The sequence below is a fragment of the Selaginella moellendorffii genome, unplaced genomic scaffold, assembly GCF_000143415.4.
Source record: "Selaginella moellendorffii unplaced genomic scaffold, v1.0 SELMOscaffold_55, whole genome shotgun sequence".
Classification (NCBI taxonomy): domain Eukaryota; kingdom Viridiplantae; phylum Streptophyta; class Lycopodiopsida; order Selaginellales; family Selaginellaceae; genus Selaginella; species Selaginella moellendorffii.
The window spans coordinates 189110-207145 of record NW_003314316.1 but is presented as its reverse complement, the minus strand read 5'-3'; the positions used below and the strand labels follow the sequence as shown (position 1 = coordinate 207145).

The 18036-nt window shown below is 43.7% G+C and overlaps 5 protein-coding genes across 7 annotated transcripts; 2 read left to right on the top strand and 3 right to left on the bottom strand.

Moving 5' to 3' along the window:
• The first annotated feature begins 6377 nt into the window (after positions 1 to 6377).
• LOC9661911 (signal peptide peptidase 2) lies at positions 6378 to 8901 on the top strand. The gene is made up of 12 exons (XM_002982807.2): positions 6378 to 6587; positions 6659 to 6783; positions 6855 to 7090; positions 7159 to 7239; positions 7299 to 7410; positions 7473 to 7572; positions 7636 to 7692; positions 7744 to 7939; positions 8001 to 8227; positions 8306 to 8448; positions 8516 to 8647; positions 8712 to 8901. Exons 1-9 carry the CDS (start codon positions 6378 to 6380, stop codon positions 8156 to 8158), a joined length of 1275 nt encoding a protein of 424 aa, XP_002982853.2. The 3' UTR covers positions 8159 to 8227; positions 8306 to 8448; positions 8516 to 8647; positions 8712 to 8901.
• A 690-nt stretch (positions 8902 to 9591) lies between these two features.
• LOC9661910 lies at positions 9592 to 11453 on the bottom strand. 3 transcript variants are annotated; one of them, XM_024687786.1, is made up of 7 exons: positions 11386 to 11453; positions 10939 to 11330; positions 10748 to 10876; positions 10583 to 10647; positions 10249 to 10525; positions 10132 to 10187; positions 9592 to 10037 (listed from the first exon to the last, which is right to left on the bottom strand). In XM_024687786.1, the coding sequence occupies exons 3-7, from the start codon at positions 10809 to 10811 to the stop codon at positions 9801 to 9803; spliced, it is 699 nt and encodes a 232-aa protein (XP_024543554.1). In that variant the 5' UTR covers positions 10812 to 10876; positions 10939 to 11330; positions 11386 to 11453; the 3' UTR covers positions 9592 to 9800. The 3 variants fall into 3 exon arrangements, with proteins under 3 accessions (XP_024543554.1, XP_024543553.1, XP_024543555.1); XM_024687785.1 differs by having other exon boundaries at positions 10583 to 10876; XM_024687787.1 differs by having other exon boundaries at positions 10583 to 10691; positions 10748 to 11330; positions 11386 to 11401.
• Positions 11454 to 11496: 43 nt separating this feature from the next.
• LOC9661909 (haloacid dehalogenase-like hydrolase domain-containing protein 3) lies at positions 11497 to 12905 on the bottom strand. Its single transcript, XM_002982700.2, has 6 exons — positions 12657 to 12905; positions 12437 to 12543; positions 12256 to 12364; positions 12015 to 12176; positions 11775 to 11948; positions 11497 to 11710 (listed from the first exon to the last, which is right to left on the bottom strand). The coding sequence occupies exons 1-6, from the start codon at positions 12870 to 12872 to the stop codon at positions 11663 to 11665; spliced, it is 816 nt and encodes a 271-aa protein (XP_002982746.1). The 5' UTR covers positions 12873 to 12905; the 3' UTR covers positions 11497 to 11662.
• Positions 12906 to 13127: 222 nt separating this feature from the next.
• Positions 13128 to 15948, bottom strand: LOC9661908 (WD repeat-containing protein WDS homolog). Its single transcript, XM_024687784.1, is given in 5 exon segments — positions 13128 to 13428; positions 13794 to 14420; positions 14619 to 14720; positions 14930 to 15153; positions 15156 to 15948. Coding segments are annotated over 5 exon segments (1869 nt in total). The 5' UTR covers positions 15796 to 15948; the 3' UTR covers positions 13128 to 13152.
• Positions 15949 to 16284: 336 nt separating this feature from the next.
• On the top strand, positions 16285 to 18012 carry LOC112350865 (pentatricopeptide repeat-containing protein At4g02750-like). The gene has a single exon (XM_024687842.1). The coding sequence runs from the start codon at positions 16285 to 16287 to the stop codon at positions 18010 to 18012; it is 1728 nt and encodes a 575-aa protein (XP_024543610.1).
• Positions 18013 to 18036: the final 24 nt, after the last annotated feature.

Sequence of the window (18036 nt, the reverse complement as noted above, 5' to 3'; positions counted from 1 at the left end):
TAAAACTTGGTGTAACCAAGTACTATGGAAAGTTACTAGTAGTAGAGGCATTTATGGCAAAAAAATTCAACATTTGGAATCTGATGAAGGATTGTTTAGAATGGGCTTAACAAAAGCAAATTAAATATGCAAACCAAAAGTCTAAATACATAGAGTTCCGACTTAGAGAGAAAGTGTGGTTGAACATCAAGAATTTAATATTACCAAGTGGGATTATCTAGAAATTAATTCAAAGGTAAAGTGCATGTATTCCTAGAATGAAGTGATTTTAAGTTCTTTAAATAGATTTGTGGGGCTCTATAAAATCAAGGCTTGAATTGGTAAGGTGGCTTACTGCTTTCGACTTTTCCAGGAGATGGGGAAGATACACCTTGTGTTCCATATAAATTTACTCAAGTTATACTTTGAGGATCTACTTCACAAAGACCAAGTAAAACCCTTACCCAAGGTTATCCAAGGAAAATGAATATGAAGTCAAAGCCATCCTCAATTTTTACAAAAGCATGTGACAAGGATATGAGGTGAAAAAGTTTCATATGAAGTGGAAAAAATTTCCATTTTGTGAAGAAACATAGAAATTAAAGGAGAATTTGGTGATTGCATGAGATCTAGTGAGTAATTTCTATGAGGTAAAACTTTATATACTCATATAAAGTTCAATTAAGACATTTATTTGAGAAATTGAGAAATGTCCCAAGTTGGGTCCTATGGCACACCAACAATAAACTAATTAATATGGGTTTAGTTAGGTTGACCAAACGTAAGGAGCAACACTTAATTCTTTAAAGGGATGTTGAATTCATAAACATATTATACGAAGGTTAGATCCGAGTCCTAACCCTCTAGTAAAGCAAAACTAGGTTTAAGTCCCAATATTTTACTAGGGTGAGGTGAGATGAAGGGTATAGAGACATCTATATCTCAGTGTCATAAGTTCTTAGTTGAGGACACTAATTTAGGCATATTGTTAAGTTGAAGGATGCCTTCGAAGCCATTGTCAATAAGTTGTAGAATTGAATAAATATGTTTGATGTGGGTAATAAATTTTTTCTATAGGTGGTGGAGTTGTAAAAAACTAGCTCCTCGAGGTGTCATATGCTAAAGGATCCCTAAAATCACAACTGAAATGATAAAAAGTTAATTAGATGAGACCAAGTCTAAAGTCAAGTCCAAATAATATAAATCATGGGGCAAAAGCTCAAAAGGGGGTGGGGGAGGGGTTTATTATAGCACACCTTATTTCTCTCCACTTAAGCCGATTGGAAAAAGGGTAATTGCTTAATGAGAGAGCCTTTAGTGGCTATTTTATCCCTATTTATCCCCTAAGGTTCTAAAGATTCATAATGACACTATATCTAAATTTCATCCCATGATGATCATATGTGCTCAGAGATATCATGTCCTCATTAACTTGACTAACAACCCTTACTGACCTAAGGGATACTAACACCTCCATTTCCACACTAAATCTATCAATCTTTCTATTATCTAGACTAGTTATTCCATGTTAGGTAATTACTTGTAGCACAGTCCCATGGTGGATACCTTCATTTGTGGATGCTTCACAAGAGGAAGGACATACGCTTGGATGCCCAATATATACAATTTTAAATTTAGAGGTAGGAATATATCTTTTTCAAAGGTATATTATATTTTAAATAGCCACTAATCAATGAGAATTGAACTTATGCCATTTGCTTTGATACCACATATAGTGCACCCTATCTTTCTCCTTTAAATCAACTGAAAAAAATGCAATTATTTAATAAAAAAGCCTTTAATAGTTATTTTATCCCCATTTATCCCTCAAGATTCCAAAAATTCATGGTGATAGTATATTTAAATCTCATCCGATAATCACATATGTTACACTTACAGAGGGTCTAAAAGTATGGTAAGGATTATGAGGTTAAGGACTTAGTCTTAAAAGAATTTTCTAATGATGCTTCCAAATTAAGTTGATGTTAGAGCCTCCCAAGGAAGTGCTCAAGAGTAACTCTCACTCCCAAAAAGGAAACTAACAATGGTGCTCTCAACTTATATAAAGTGGTGCCTCATTTGATTACTATACAACTCATTAGTCCTCACTCTTTTCTAAAAAGCTTGGGTTTCCCTTTGGGATGAAGGTGGGGGAGTAAAAGTATCTATACTGAGCCATTATGCTATGGTGTTTTCCCCTTAGGGTTCTAAAGTAAAAGATGCATCCAAGGCTTGGGATTTAGGGGGTTTTATAATCAAATCTTGTTATATCAAGGAATGTTAGGAACCTAGATGGTTAGTATGTTTAGCTTCTTGTGCTTGTAGAGAGTGTAGCTAAATCTTAAACCTATTTTAACTCAAAGAGGGGGATTAAGAGAAAATTTAAGAATTTATAGATGGATGGCTAAGATTGTTATTCATGCAATGAGTAGTTGAATTTAAATATGTCCAAGTAGGAGCTGGTACAATAGGTGTGAACCTTGGAAAGGGAACTTAATTAATGCCAAAGAAAAGTTGGTCAGATAGATGAGTAAGGTAGGAAATTGAAAAAGAAAATTTATGGCTTACATATTAAAAAGCTATATTATTTTACTGTAACTATTAGAATTGTTATATTTTGATTTAACTACTTCATATTTTGACTAGTTTTACATCTGCAACATAATTACATACTATTCTTTCATTCAAAAGATTTTTCTAGGGTTCTTGAGAATATGGGAAGTAAGGAAATAAAAAATCTATGAGTAAGAGCTTTAGATTAAAAGAATGTGAGAATGTTAATTTTGTTTCACTACTACAATTTCCATATTACACTCCTAATCATTATTACCCATATGTGAAAGTGAAGACCATTGTCACTATTGATAGAAATGCTCTTATTATTTCTAAAATAACAATCTAGAACAAGAAAAATAAAAAAATGAATAACACAACAGAAAGCACTAAGAACCATGACATTTGTAATTTATATGGTGAATCCCTAATAAGAGTTTTTGAGAGTTGTTTGGGAATAATAATAAAAGAAATCAAAATTTATTGAAAACTTAAAAGTAATATCACATAAAAAAATCAACTCTATCTACATTTTCGAGACTGAAAGGTAAACTCATATGAGAGAATGGCAGTGGGCTAGTGTGCTTTGCCACTATAATATGGTCTATATTTCCTTGCAATTTATTTCCTTAGAAAATTGGCCTATGTAAAAATGAATATATACATAGCAAAGTAGGTTTTTATTAGAACAATAGAGCATGTGTATATATAATAATTTAAATTCTAGAAGCTTTTATATTTATAACTAAGCTATGATTATGAAGCCCCATTTCCAAGACTGATATTTCAAGAATTTAAATATTATCAATGTAAACCTTATTCCCAAGATTAAAACCAAGTATATAAACTACTAAGAAAAGTTATAATCATCATGGTTTTTATGTTCTCCTTGAGCTCCTTAAAAGTTTGTATATAAATGTGTTTATTAGATTTGATATGCACTATAAAATAATCTTTAAAAGCATTGGCATTCGAGAAAGGAAGATACATGAAAATAAAGCCTTATGTTAAGATGTTATATGATAGGATGAAGAGAAAATTAACTCCACCCTCCCGATTAGTGGCAATTGTACTTGAGGAAGTGGTCCACAACACATCTATGGAGTACACTCCTTGAGCTTTTATTGGTGATATGAAGATTGTCCACTTAAAGCATCATTTTTCCTTTATTAGTGAAGATGTTGGTATGGACATTGGAGTAAAAAGCTCTCACAAGCTTAATATTGAGTACCATTTTACTCCTAGACACTGCCTCCAGATGAAGCCACTTCAAGTGGCTGATGAAGAGAGTGCATCACAATAAGTTAAAATCATTTACTGTAGCAAGAGACAAGGTAATGGGTAATATGCCAAATGTAGTCCAATATAAGATGTGTAAAGATGTTTTCAAGGGGCAAATGTTAAGTTTAGATTTATGGTGATAAGTGTGTTTTTGTTCTAGCCCCATGTTTTTATGGGGAACAAAAGCAAGTAGAATTTCCGAGATGGTAATGGCTGTATTGTTGCAACACCAATGCCAACTAAACAAAGCATCTTGAAGACATTATAGTGACTAAATTTGAAGATGTGACAAAGGTATTGACTTAAAGCATGCAATAGGCAGCCTAATTAGATGGCCTAATTGGTTCTAATGCTAGTAAGCCACCACTATTGCAACTTTCCACACTATAGTAATTGCGGTTGTTGTCAAAGTTCTAGTTGCTAACCTCTCAGCAAAGTTACTACCTGTGGAAGAAGCTAGCTAATGTAGTACCTAAAAAATGGCTATTACTAATGGAGTTGCACTCACCTCAAATGAAATTGAAAACTTTGAGAAATTTGGTTTTAATCTTGAGAAGAGAGTTAGAGACATGAGTGAATTATTCTCACAGAGATGCACAAGAGGCTAGCAAGAAAAGGTAAAGCCATTAAATTTATTGGTACTATCTTTAAGTAAAAGCAAAGTAAAATAAGTTTAGCTCAAATGCTTGAATATAAGATTCTTTTTATGAAGTACATCATTGTGTTTGCAAAGGAGTATATAGTCAATAAAAGGTGGAAAGTACACAATTGTCATTCAAGACTTTCCTTTTTACATATATTTAGAGTTTACAAAGCACAAAGAACATGAGAAGGTATATGCTCCTTGCAAGCATATATATTACATCTTTATCAACACCTCATACCAAAATCCTAAAGTGGACATTTATATACACCAAGAAAGCTTTATTATTGCTAAATTATAGAAGACTTTCAGAGCTAACTAGATTTGCCAAGATTATTGATGTTTATTCTCTATCAATAATATAAATTTATATATTTTATAAAATTAATAAATAAACATGTTTTCATTTCACTTTTCATTTCATATACTTCCACATGTTCTTTTTATAATATTACCCATAGTACTTGTGTGTTTCCATTTTTATCTTTACCACTTTACAAAATATTTTATAAGTATGTGATGTTGTAATGTGTCACGAGAGCATATATACTGTTATATTTATCATTGTTATTATTTCCACTGAAAACCAAAAAATATATAAGGCATTTCTTGAAAATCACACACACAGATATATATATATATATATATATATATATATATATATATATATATATATATATATATATATATATATCCTTGTTAGGTAATACACTAATAGTAAGGGTTTAAATCCCAATTAATATACCTATTCCCAGTACTTATAGTAGCAAATTATTTATTATATACTTTCTCTCTTATAAATTAAAATTAATAAAGCTAAATCTTTAACTTTTTTCCATTACACCTAATTCATATATGACAAAGGACAAAGCTCTCTCTCTCTACTAGGAAAAAAAAGCCACTAAAAGTATTTTTTATATCACTTTCTAGTTTTTACTTCCTCTTGAGATTCTTCCTTCAATTTATACATGTTAATGTAAAACATGTATAAATCTAGATTCACTCCTAGTCCAAATCAATTATTAAAGAAAAAGAAGGTCTTTGAGTGTAAAACTTGATTTTAACGCCTACCTAGTTTAGTTGTATCTTATTCTTTGGTTTTATGTTATATGTTATTAACTTTGCCACACAAAACAAAACAAATGATATTTTATATTGATGATAAAGTCAATTGCCTTTTCTGGAGTAGGCTTTGTGCTTGCTATAGTATTGCTTAGTATAATCTTGATACTCAGAAAACAGATAGTAGTGTGTATCAATGGGAATTTTAGAGTGATACCTAAGTTGTCTTGCTGCAAAATATGTATTTTAATTGGACTCTATGGATTCAATGGACATAAAACTTTGATCTGAAGGTGAAATAACCCAGCCTGGGGGCTTGCAATTATGGTAATCTTAATTTTAACAAAAAGTAAATTATAATATGGAAAAATAAGATATATGGGACTAATAACAATATTAACAAAAACACAATTAGAGTATTAGCTATAGAACTATAGAATATAGTGGCAGTTAGTGCAAAAATAAAATTGCTCTTAAAATACTAGCCCCTTCTGATTATAGTAGTGGATTATATTAAGCTATATATATGGTGTACTTAGAATATCCACATATTTTAGGATATTCTTAATCTGTTGGTTGTGACTTTTTGCTATTTTCTGTTTTTCTAAATAAATATTTATGTGCTATGATAACAAAAAATCCTTGCATATTTCAAACATATGTTTCTTCATTTATTTTAGATATTTTATTCATGAATTTTATAACTTTTTAGTAACACAGTTAAAATTTTCTCTAATTATTTATGCTTATTTATTACTAATACATACCATATCACTCCAAAACTTGCATTAAAAAAAAAAAAAACAGCAGCAAATTAACAGAACTTAAAGTTTAGTGTTATCATTTTAGGTCAACAGCTATGGTGTTGCCATTGAGCTTGGCGCTCTTCTCGACCTCGTCTTCCCCTGTCGCAGCCAGCGGAGGTGCTCGGCTGGAGCGCGAGCGGCGTTACATTCTTCGGCAATTCCAGCGACGCGGGGTGAGATTCGTGTGCGCGGCGACTAGCGATGGCAATGGCGACGTGCTGGAGCTGAGGGGATGGCAATGGGGGAGGACTACGAAAGAGCTGGTAAGACTGAGCAGTGTCTCCGATTGTAGGTTCTTTTTTCTAAGGAGATTATCGTTCTTGTTTGCGTGTAGGCTGCCTATGGAGCTTTGCTCGTTGCAGTCCCAGTTGTGCCATTGTTGCCTCGATTCGAGTGGTCGGCCGCGATCTATTTTACTTCCCTGTCGCTGTGGACAGTCTACGTTGGAAGCCACCGAAGGTCTGTATTTCTTTGCTCCCTTTTCATCCTCTTTTATTCTAAAGGGGTGCATTGCATTGTTTCCTTCTTAGTTTAGCGAGGCAGCAAACGCAACAGGTTTCTTTCAAGCAAGGCCTCGCCGCGCCTGTGTTGTGCTCCATATCACTCTTTGGTTTTTACTGCCTCTTGAGGTTCTTCCCGGAGCTCGATCTACGTACGTTCATCTCGATCTATCTAAGCTGCGCTGGAGCTTTTGCCGTGGCAAATAACTTAACCAATCCTCTCAAGTTGCTCTTCCCGCGTCTGGATTCACTTCCAGTCCGAATCAGTAAGTGCTTTATTTTGTTTTGTTTTTTTTTTACATTTTTTTGTGCTGATAATTCTTTTGTTGTCTAGACGTGCCATCTTGGCTTGCTTCGGACAAAGGAAAACCTGTCTGCCTTACCGTCACTGCGGCCGACATTATTGCATTGCTTGGTATGGCCATGAGTTTTTTCCACGAGTTATTGGCTGTGTTCTTAGAACAATTCTTGCAGCTGGAATTGGAGTCGCTTACGCCAGCAAGCAACCCGGAGCACCTTTCACATTCAACAATCTTATGGCAGTATGTATTGTGACCGAGCTCTTGCAACTTCTTTCTGTTGGAAGGTGACTAGCAGTTCTACATTTTTTAATCTGTGTTCCTGAACCTCTGGGGTGTTTCCTCGCAGCTTCAGTACCGCTGCCGTGATGCTTTGCGGGCTGCTGTTCTATGACGTTTTTTGGGTTTTTGGTTCTTCTCAAATTTTTGGTGACAATGTGATGGTCACGGTACGTTTTCTAAACGAGATTTCTGCAAGAAAAGAGTTTTAACTTGAATTTAGTCTGGATCAGGTGGCGACCTCGTCAGCTTTTGATGGGCCTGTTAAACTCGTGTTTCCAAGCTGGAAGGTATGAAAACTAGTCGGTTCGTTAATCTGTTCTTGTTAAAGATGATTCCAGGCGGAAGTTGCACACCCTGAATCGATCCTGGGCCTGGGTGACATCGCTGCTCCAGGGTTGCTTATAGCTCTTATGCTCCGGTTCGACCAAGCCAGGTGTGCCGGGTTCCAGAACAATACAATCCCGACAGCACCACAAAAGACATACTTTTCAAACTCAGTTATTGCTTACGTAGCTGGACTGACTCTCACGGTTGGTAAGTGTTATGGTCTGGCCTGGTCTGTGCTACAAAACAAGTGCTCTTTCTTTGTGTGCAGTGGCGAACTCTGTCTCTGGTGCAGCCCAGCCCGCTCTGCTGTATTTGGTGCCTTGTCTTCTCTCTAGCGCAATCCTGACAGCCTTGTCAAAGTCGGAAGCCCCCCTCCTGTTCAGCTACAAAGATGAAAGGCCGCCCGATGACAAGGCACAGCTGTAGCTGGGGCGGCTTATTCTGCGTCATGAGCGATCTGACTTGTCGACGTTTTCTACGGTAAAAGGCGTCAAAGTAAGAGCAACATTCCTCGTTTCTTTTTAGGCGATTTTCTTTCTTTGTTTTCTCAACAAGGCGGTCTCCTGTTTACAGGTGAGGCGTTCACTGTGTGTAGATACCATTGACTCGCTCGCTTATGAGATTCATGCACAGGGAGTGTGTGTGGTCAATGGGGTAAATATAAAAAGATTTCAAGATTTAGAATGGACAGGTCAGGTGCATGCGAAGTGACGAGTGTAAGTGAAACTCTTTTGTTCTTTCTTAGCTTTGAACTACATGCTAAGGCTAAGAAGTGTCACGCAGGCGGAGGAGGATTAGGAGGAGAAGCGTCGCGTGGTGGCTTGCTGCTTTATCGCTTTTGGAGCGTGGTGAATCTGGAGCATGGATGTCACTAGGATTGGGAGGGGATGATATTCGAGGCTCACTTCCGGCTGGGTATGATGGCTGTGATAATATAGCAAGCCACTTTGTTCTCTGAATCATCAGATTTTTTGTGCAGGGAGAGAAGAACAAAGCTGACACCGGTGCAATGTGGAGCGAATGAATGACGCGACGAGACGCGACTCTTTCAAATCAGTTTCAAAGCTTCAGGAGCAAAGGTCAATTGCTTACTGTTACAAACAACGCATAGAAAGCTTGTTTGCGGTACTGTTTGCTTCTTTTTTCTCTTCTAACCTCTTTGCCATCTATATGTTGGAGATGACTACTCACTCGTCCATGCCCAGAGAAAGCCAGGCCCCCACCGAGCACTTCGGCGAGAATGGCCATATATATTTCTTTGCTCTCTGTGGATGAATCATGGCGTTATCACACGCTTCCCTCCACTAGAAACTTAGAAATTCCAAACAAGGAGCGGGGCCTGGCCGCGGATGAGCTGAGTGTGCCAATGAGTTTGCAAGTTGCTGTCAATCATGGGTTCCTCGTGTTGTAACGAGGATAAGTACAACCAAATCTTCGCTATTGCCTGACACGGGAAAATACAAAAGGTGGAGGAAGTCGTAGTAACGCGACCATCACCTCCAAGAAAGGCCCAATATTTTTTTCATGGGCATTTGGAAGGAGATCTTGCAGATTTGGTGCTATGGTTTCAAGAGAAAAAAACAACACTTTGGATGATTGGAAGGGAAATGGAAGCTAGAATCCGTCAGGAGCAAGAACTCTGCATATGTCTTTTGTTTTGGAGTTTCTCTCTTCCCAACTTATAGCATGCCAGGCTTATTCCAATCAGATCAACAGAAACTCAATCTGTGCGTACAGATTTGGGATGCGGTTTGTAAGTTACAGCTGTTTGCTCGAGCGTGATGTTTCAAAGCGCGCGCTGCATCAGAATAAAATCACCCAAGACATGATGCTGACAAAAACAATCAAATCTCACTCAATTTAATCCAAAACCAAAGTTTATTGCTCACGCTGTGTTACTTGTAACTCTCCTACCTGATCTTCTTCTCTAGCTGATTTACACCGAATGCGAGACGATCGTGGGAGGAGACGAAGCTCACACTCGGATTTACCTCTCTTTTTTTTTGTCAGCATTTTTATGTGGATTCAAAGGACGTGGACCTGTTTGTAGAGCAAGAGCTCTGCTTGCTTAGTGCACTGGCGATGGTGTGTGGGTGCGAGCAGGGACATAGTCTAATGCATCTACCAAGTGCCGCTCGGGACGATCCTCATTGCTAGGGATGTGTTTGTGGGCCGGCGGTGAGTCGTTGTGGTTGCGAGGAGGATAGTAATCCACATTTTCTTCAAGTTGATGTTCATGAGGATTGCCTGGATGAGTTCCAGGGCTTGGATAGTCTAACCTTGCCCAGAGCTTTCGAGGATATATCTGTCCAGAACACAAATGTCAATTAAAACTCTAGGAATTCATGAGAACTCAAAATACACACACTCTCTCTCTCTCTTCTTGTGCACTCTCCTACCTCTTGCTCATGCATTCCCGGTTCTTCCACCGCTGCTGCAATGCCATTCCCATTTCCTGCAAGCGAGACACACCACGAGTGAGCTTGGATTTTCAAACAAAATACCAACTAGACTACCTTCAGCAGTGGGCAAGAGACGAGCACTGTCTCCCAGGAACGAGAGAAGCAGCATTGCCAGGATAAGAAGAACGAGATTGGCACTCATGATCACTCTGCAAGTTTGGAGAAGATGGATAGAGCTTGTGTTGTGAGAGGACCACACAAACACACTCAGAACACTCCGAAGAAGGAAAGAACGAATGAATAAAATCCAGAACAAACCTGGCCTTTTATACTGAGACATGAGGCTTTCCTTCACTGTCGTCAAGTGACGTATGCGGCAACTCTGTACATACTATCGGAGATAAAGTGTGTTATTACAATCCGGAGAAGAAAGAAAACAAACACTTGCCATGCACAGATACTCTCTCGAGATTCCGGATGCGTCTACCGCCATCTTTGCATACGCTCCTTGTACTGTGGAAGCAACCAAGCAAGCATTAAGCCAACGCGCAAGAGGGCTGGAAAACAAGAAGAAAAACGAGTCATGATCATGGGAGAAGCACAACGAGAGGACCTTGTGTCGCACACGTGAAGTCTGGCCAGACATACTCTCGTGCGTACGAAGCAACAGCTATCATTCCGAGGCTTTTGCTATCCCAGGAAATCGATATTCATTCCCTGCGCACGGGAAACAAAGAGTCACCTGCAAAGCAAAGAAAATGGCTCTGAGAGGAAATCAAAATGTGTGGGATTCATCGGTCTCACCTGATTGCTCCGTCGGCGCTCGCATGGGTCGGCCACCTCGCAAACAAAGGCCGGAGCTTTCACAATACAGCGAGCTGGAGAAGACGAGGCGTCGGCTTGTTTATCAAATTGCTTGCCATTGGGTCCCTGCGCGTGACTAAGACAACTTAGCTCCAGCAACACAAAGTTGGTGTTAGAAAAGGTGTTAGAAAACAATGGTGCCCGAATGTCGTACCCGATTTTAAGGTAGTTGTGTCTCGTCGTGCTCTCGGTTTCATTGCTGTGCTACCTTTAACTTTGATGAAGAGTCCACACAAAACAAATGCTGCTTTAGTCGGCACTGACGACAAAGCAAATCGCCTTTTTCCTGGACGGGCTTTGAGCGTTTCTCGCTGGCTGGCCTTTCCATCTCCCTGTAGTATAGCTTAGTATAACGTTGAAACTCAGAAAATAGATGGCAGTGCGTACCAACAGGCTCTTTTGCTCTAGGACCTGTTGCCAGCTTGATTCTCTTTGCGCTGCCCTGCTGCTAAAGAAACATTGGGAAAAGAAACGAGATTTACGCTGAGCTGATAGAGATGGCAGTCCAATCTCGCGTCATTATAAGAAGCAAAATTACAATGCAGTTCTCAGCTGCAAGCAGTCCACACATTAGTATGCTTTACAGCGAAACTCTGTATCAAAAGCCGGGAAACTATACAAGAGGCGACTGTACTTTTCTTTCACTTGGAGCTCGCCTTACACTTTACCTCGCCTTCGCCTGGGGAAGATTGACTCCCATTCTAGTTGCAACCTGTTATGATTTTGTAAGTGTGAAGCTAGATAATACGAGGAAAAAAACAGACAAGAAAGCTTACATCACGAAACGATTGAACATCTCCACCCCAGAGCCAAGCGTCGCAGCCTGCATCCCTGGCACCCCAGATATCATTGCGTCGGTCATCTCCAACGTGCACAGCGTCTTCCGGTTTGACTCCCACCAATTCACACGCATGCAAGAAAATTGTCGGGTTTGGCTTCTCGGCTTCCACCTAGAAAGAAAAAGAAAAAAAAAACAAACAAACCAAGTCAGATGAAGAGACAAGAAAACAACACACCTCCGCGGATATCGCCATGGCATCAAACCAGTGATCACATCCCAGCGAGTTCATCAGCGGCCTCAGCCTGGTATCAAAGTTTGAGACGACGGCGATCTTGACACCCGCGTCTTTGAGAGCTTGAAAGACCATACCAGCATCTGGGTCGGAGACATACCAGGCCTGTCACGCATCATCAAAAGGAAGAGGATAGATTAAACAAAGCTTTCTTGAAAGGAGAAAACACTGTGCGTGATCATACCTCAGGTGTTTCGTAGTAATGATACAGCTCCTCGAAATATTCTTTGCTCGAACACCCAGAGGCGTGCTGTACGATGTACTCCCAGAAAGGCCGCGCGTCTCGGACATATCTAGATCGAAACATTTGTTTGAGAGCTTCGATCAATCTTCTAGACAAAGAGAAGAAAGGGAAGAAGAGTCACCTCAATCGCGACTGGTACCACGGCTGCGAGTATGCCCATCGATACCGGGCCAGAATTTCTTGCTCCGTGTACGTCACGCCATATTTCTTCCCGATCTCGCGGTAGACCTTGGCACGAAACTCGATCAGATCAAAATGCGAGACGAAATCTTCGAGAAAAGGGTTGAAATATTCGCCAGGAAGGATCAAGAAGAGGAGGGAAGGAGGCGCCGCGGCCATACCTGAGCAGCCGGCTGTGCCGGGATCAAGAGCGTGCCCGCCGCATCCACAAGAAGCGCCTTGTGGCTGATCCCGCCGTTGATCGACCGCCGATACTCATCGAAATCGCTAGCGGCAGCCAAGGCGCATCCGGAAGAGCTCCTCCTCGCGAGCAAAACCCGGCCGCCGGCGACGCCGCGCCGCGCAAGGGAAGCGCCCATTCTTCTCGCCATCGCCATTCCTGCGCCAGGGCATATTCCCGGCAAAATGAATGCGCAAAACGAATATGCTGACTTTCTAAAACAGGCGGATTGGCTAAAAGCCCGATATGGAAAGTGGCCACGCAGATGTACTGCTCCACACAGGGCCACAAGAATACGAATGACGTGGGCCAATGGGAATTCCCCAATAGATTTGTAGGAATCAGTAACGAGTGGCCATTATTGTTCTTGGAAGAGCCCTAGAAAAGAGTGGAGGAAGAAGGAAGGGATGTGTACTAGAGAGAATTTGGAATTCTTTTTAGAAAGGTCTGAGGTTCTCGAGAAGCTCTCGGGTTCCGCCATTGACAATGTGGCTAATTCCACCGTTGCTCTTTGGAGTGGGCGATGCTGCGGACGATCGGCGGTGGCGGTCGCGCTTAGTGGCGCTCAGGCCCCAAATCCGGATGGTGTGATCGTCGCTAGCCGATGCAAACATGTGAGGATTGCTGGGATTCCAGCTCACGCAATTCACAGTGCCGGAATGGCCTGGTAGCACCTCTAGCAATTCCCCATTGCCCCTATGCCATATGTACACCTGACAAGAAAGGAAACAAGAGTTAAAACCCGTTCAAGAGCATCAAAACTAAACTCGAAGCAAAGCAAGAACAAGCAAAGGACACAAACTTGGAGGCAAAGTGAGGACTCAAGAACTAAGAAAGTAGTCGAGGACAGTACGAGAAGAAGCTAAGATAACATCAAAACTAAGCCCGAAGCAACGCAAGAACAAACAAAGGAAACTCACAGAAACTTGTGGAGGCAGCAAAGTGAGAACTCAAGAACTAAGAACTGTCCGTGAAGAAGCTAAGATCGAAGAATGGAAAACAAGAGCAAGCAAGTGAACACACTAGAACTAGGACGGAACTAAGAGAACGAAGAACTAGGAAAAGAAGAAAGATTTACCTGAGAATCTTCACTCCCACTAACAATAAATGCGTGATCGGATCCACCAAAGCACGACCTTATCACGTAGCGCCCCTGCCTATGGCCCTTGTACTTGCACGGCGACCTGGAGTTCAAGGCCATGTCCCATAAGTGGATTTCCTGGCTCACCAAGTTGACGAGGAGGTAGCGTCCGTCGAGCGAGACTGATAACGAGGTGATGGAGTGATCCTCCTCGATCACTCTCTCGGTCTTGTCCTCCAAGTTGAAAACTCGAATGTCTTTGTCGTGGCAGATGCACACCACGTTGCTGCCGTCAGGCGTCACGGCCAAGTCGATGATCCTGGGCATCCTGGGTTTCCACACTTCTAGCTCGGCACCACTCAAGTCCCACCTGTACATGCACTTATCAGCGGCCCCGGTGACGAAGGTTTTCCCGTCCGGAAACCAAGCACACGACGTGAAGCCGTGGCTCGCCTTCTGAAACGTGTGCTTGCATTCCCCTGTTGCTGTATCCCACAGCTTCACTGCCTCCTCAGTTCCACACGTCAAGATCATAGAGTCGTCTGGACTCCACGCTACGAACGATACCGATTTGTGATGTCCGGCAAGTGTATGCTTCCGCCTTACAAAATCATCATCTACAACCTGTACATGGAGGCACCATAAGAAGAGAAGAAGACTGTATGACCGAGACACGAGAACTAGAGCAGGAGCAGAAAAACCAATTCAAAACTTAAGTAGGTAGCGAATTCAGAGAGCAAATGCGGAAAAGAACGAAAAGAAAAGATCTAGAACTGACTCCAGAGCATCCAAGAGAAAGCAACTAGATCCATGAGCACTGACCTCCCATATTATAGCTGTACAATCCTTAGATGCGGACGCCAAGTGTCTGCCATCACGCGAGAATTGTAAGTACCATACTTCATTGTCGTGAGCCTCTAGTACCTGAAACATGGAAGCCCAGGACACACGAATCAATCCAGAATGGACTATGTATAGAAAGATCAAAATTAAAATAACATTGTCGAAAAAACGCACACACAGAGCCAAGAACAGTTCACCAAAGAGGCAAAACACACAGACAAACACACTGCTGCAACCTACATTCACCAAAACCCAGCCACAACTAGCTACAAGCACGAAGTATGAAGTACCTGGACCGTTTCAGTCGGGATCTGGTCACGTCCGCATTGGTGGTCGGTATAGAGCGACAGTGCCGTCTCAGCGGAGTTGTGGAAAATACATCCCTCGCGCTGCACCGCCAGCGCCTGCTCCACAAGGTGTTCTAGCCGCCTCTCCGGGATCATAATGTGTGGCGGCAGCAAAGCTTGTATTTTTTCCAGCAGCGCCATCCTGGCCTCGTGTCGCTTCCCTTCCACTCCACTTTCTCCAAGATATCCCCTCGGGTGGGACAAACGACACAGCTCGCCAGCTCATGGACGCGTTGCCTGTTCACGCCCAGCGGCGAGATCTCCGTCCGCAGAGTTCGCAGGGCGCCAAGAACGTCGCCGCGATCAACAAGAAGCTCCAGGAACTTTTGCTGGAGGATAAGGAACGCCGCCAGCTTGTGCGTCTCGTCCAGTAAAGGACCGATTTTGGCGAGAGTGGCGACGCTCTCCTCCCACCTCCCGTCCAAAACCTCGCGGCGAAAGTCGGACACCACCGGCAGCTGCAAGGGGACCCCGGATTCCTCTTCCACCAATGCCGCGGCGCGAGAGTAGCCCAGCGAGTACAAGGCTTGCGTGATGATCCGGACAAACTCCACGCGGCGGATTTGCTTCTTGCTCCCCATCATCTGGCTCTCAATCGGCGGACCCATGCCGAGCGATTCGTGGGGCTTTGGCGAGCGGTAGAGCGACGAGGATTGCCTGGGCGACAGCAGTGGAAATGGCGCCAAGAGATTATGGTGCTGGCGTCGAGAATCTTGGTGAGGCGAGGAGAGCTTCATGCGCTTGAGCGGCGGCCCGTGTCTTTGCTCCTCTTCATCATCGTCGCTGCTGCAAGTGTCACCCCCTCCCATGAAACGGGCACAGCCCCCTCTATCCCATAAACCGGGGCGCCGTCGCGACGGATCTTCGCCTTGCTGGCTGCGGCCACACCGAATCCAAAATCCCCAAACCTGGCCCGATGTCGAGGCGCTCGCCGCTGCCCTCTAGCGCCTTCGCCCTCCAAAGAAACTGGCAAACCCTAGCCCTGGCCCTGCCCGAATTTTTATCTCATTTTTTTGCCTTCTTCGTGTGATGGTTGTGTGTGCGTTTGCGTTTGCTTTGTTGTTGTTGATGGTGGCGTCTTTCTTTTGGAAATTAACCGCATTGAGCGTAGGCTCTTGGAATCCGCCCGCAAAGACGCTACGCTACGTCTTCTCCAAGGAACACAGAGAGAGAGAGAGAGAGATTCTACGTCAAAATGGCTGCGCGAGCGCTTATCTGATTGCATGCGATACATTCTTCCAAATCTATCAATCCATCCATAGTTTCTCTTCTCAATCGATCGATCAATCAATGCTTTGATGTTCTTGGCCAAGGAAGAGCTCCACAGGTACCTGGGATTGATCCAGCGCTGCGCGACCCTAATCGACGTCCACCGCGTCCACGTCCAAATTGCCGCGACCAGGCACTACCTAAAGAACACTCTCCTGGCCAACACCCTGGTCCAAATGTACGGAACTATGGGCAGCCTGGCGGACGCACGGAACGCCTTCGACGCCATCGCTGCCGCACGGAACCTCTTCTCCTGGAATATTCTCATCGCGGCGCACGTACGGCACTCCCAGCCCGGCGAGGCGGAGAGAATCTTTGCCAAGATGCCCGCCCGGGACGTGGTGTCGTACAACACGGTGATAGCGGCGCTGGCGAGGGCGGATAGAGTGGTAGCGGCGAGCGATCTCTTCTGTGAGTGCCCGGAGAGAGATCCAGTGTCTTGGAACGCGATAATCACAGCGCTTGCCCAATCTGGGCATTTGGATCTCGCGATGGCGCTGCTTAATCGATCACCACAATTCGGCCTCGTTTCGTCCACCTCGATCATGGCTGCTTGTGTAGCTCAAGGGCGGATCGATCGCTCGCAAGAAATTTTTAATGGGTTGCAACAACAGGACGTGGTCGCGCAGACGATCCTCTTCGCGGCATATGCCAAAATAGGGGATATTTCTCGCGCTCGCTGGATGTTCGATCGCATCGCAATCAAGGACTCCACATCCTGGACGACAATGATCGCCGCATACATTGGCGGCAGCGATGACGATCTCCGAGAAGCAAGGAATCTCTTCGATCGGGTCCAAGACCCGGAAGCCGCGACTTATAACGTGATTATTTCCGCATATGCCCAAAAAGGGCAAATGGAGGAAGCCCGGCGATTGCTGGCTCGCATGCCTCATCCTAATCCAATTTCTTGGACTACGATCATCTCAGGCTACAACAAGCTTGGCGAGATCGACTGTGCCCGAGAAATCTTCGATCAAATGCCCGATCGAGACACGGTGGCCTGGAACGCGATGATCTCTGGCTACTGCCAGAGCGCGCGGCCCAGCGAGGCCTTGGATCTCTTCAAGCTCATGATCGTGGAAGGGATCAATCCAGCGCGCGAGACATTTGTGGCCGCGATCGATGCCTGCGCTGCCGTGCCCGCCGAGCGCGAGGGCAAGCTCGTCCATGTCGAGCTCCTGGCCAGCGGCGTACGGCCCGACGACGCCCAGGCCCACAATGCACTACTGTCCATGTACGGTAGGATGGGCCACCTGGAAGTGGCCAGGGATCTCTTTGACGCCATGGAATCTTCCCGGGATCGCGTCACCTGGACCGCCATGCTGGCGGCATATGCCCAGAGCGGGCATCTGCGGGATGCGCTGGGGATCTTCCATGCCATGGTGCTCCACGGCGAGGCCCCCGACGGCGTGACCTTCATTAACGTCCTGGCAGCGTGCGCACACGCGGGCCTCGTACGGACGGGGTGGGCGCATTTCGTGTCCATGTGGCCCACGTACGGCGTGGAGCCGGGGGCCAGGCATTTCGTGTGCATGGTGGACATGCTCGCGCGCTCCGGGGAGGTGTGTAAGGCCGCCGAGCTGGCCGGGTGTATGCCGTACCAGCCCAGCTCCATGGCGTGGATGTCCATGGCGGGAGCTTGCAGGGAGCAAGGGGATGCCATCCTGGGTGAAAATGCGCTAGAATATGCTCTAGACGGACCCTTCGATGCCCGGAGCGTTGCCGGGGTGGCACTCTGGTCTAAAATGCGTTGACAACTTAAACTTCATGGTCATGAC

What these genes read in the sequence shown, in the direction of transcription:
- LOC9661911 (XM_002982807.2), top strand. Translation starts at nt 6,378, where the DNA reads ATGGTGTTGCCATTGAGCTTGGCGCTCTTCTCGACCTCGTCTTCCCCT. An exon ending in CGACATTATTGCATTGCTTG is followed by an intron (nt 7,240 to 7,298) that starts GTATGGCCATGA and finishes CAATTCTTGCAG; the next exon opens with CTGGAATTGGAGTCGCTTAC. An exon ending in GTGACAATGTGATGGTCACG is followed by an intron (nt 7,573 to 7,635) that starts GTACGTTTTCTA and finishes AGTCTGGATCAG; the next exon opens with GTGGCGACCTCGTCAGCTTT.
- LOC9661910 (XM_024687785.1), bottom strand. Translation starts at nt 10,780, where the DNA reads ATGTCTGGCCAGACTTCACGTGTGCGACACAAGGTCCTCTCGTTGTGC. An exon ending in CGAGAGAGTATCTGTGCATG is followed by an intron (nt 10,526 to 10,582) that starts GCAAGTGTTTGT and finishes TATCTCCGATAG; the next exon opens with TATGTACAGAGTTGCCGCAT. An exon ending in TCTCTTGCCCACTGCTGAAG is followed by an intron (nt 10,188 to 10,248) that starts GTAGTCTAGTTG and finishes TCTCGCTTGCAG; the next exon opens with GAAATGGGAATGGCATTGCA.
- LOC9661909 (XM_002982700.2), bottom strand. Translation starts at nt 12,872, where the DNA reads ATGGCGATGGCGAGAAGAATGGGCGCTTCCCTTGCGCGGCGCGGCGTC. An exon ending in CCATGGCGATATCCGCGGAG is followed by an intron (nt 11,949 to 12,014) that starts GTGTGTTGTTTT and finishes TTTTCTTTCTAG; the next exon opens with GTGGAAGCCGAGAAGCCAAA. An exon ending in ATGTTCAATCGTTTCGTGAT is followed by an intron (nt 11,711 to 11,774) that starts GTAAGCTTTCTT and finishes AAATCATAACAG; the next exon opens with GTTGCAACTAGAATGGGAGT.
- LOC112350865 (XM_024687842.1), top strand. Translation starts at nt 16,285, where the DNA reads ATGTTCTTGGCCAAGGAAGAGCTCCACAGGTACCTGGGATTGATCCAG.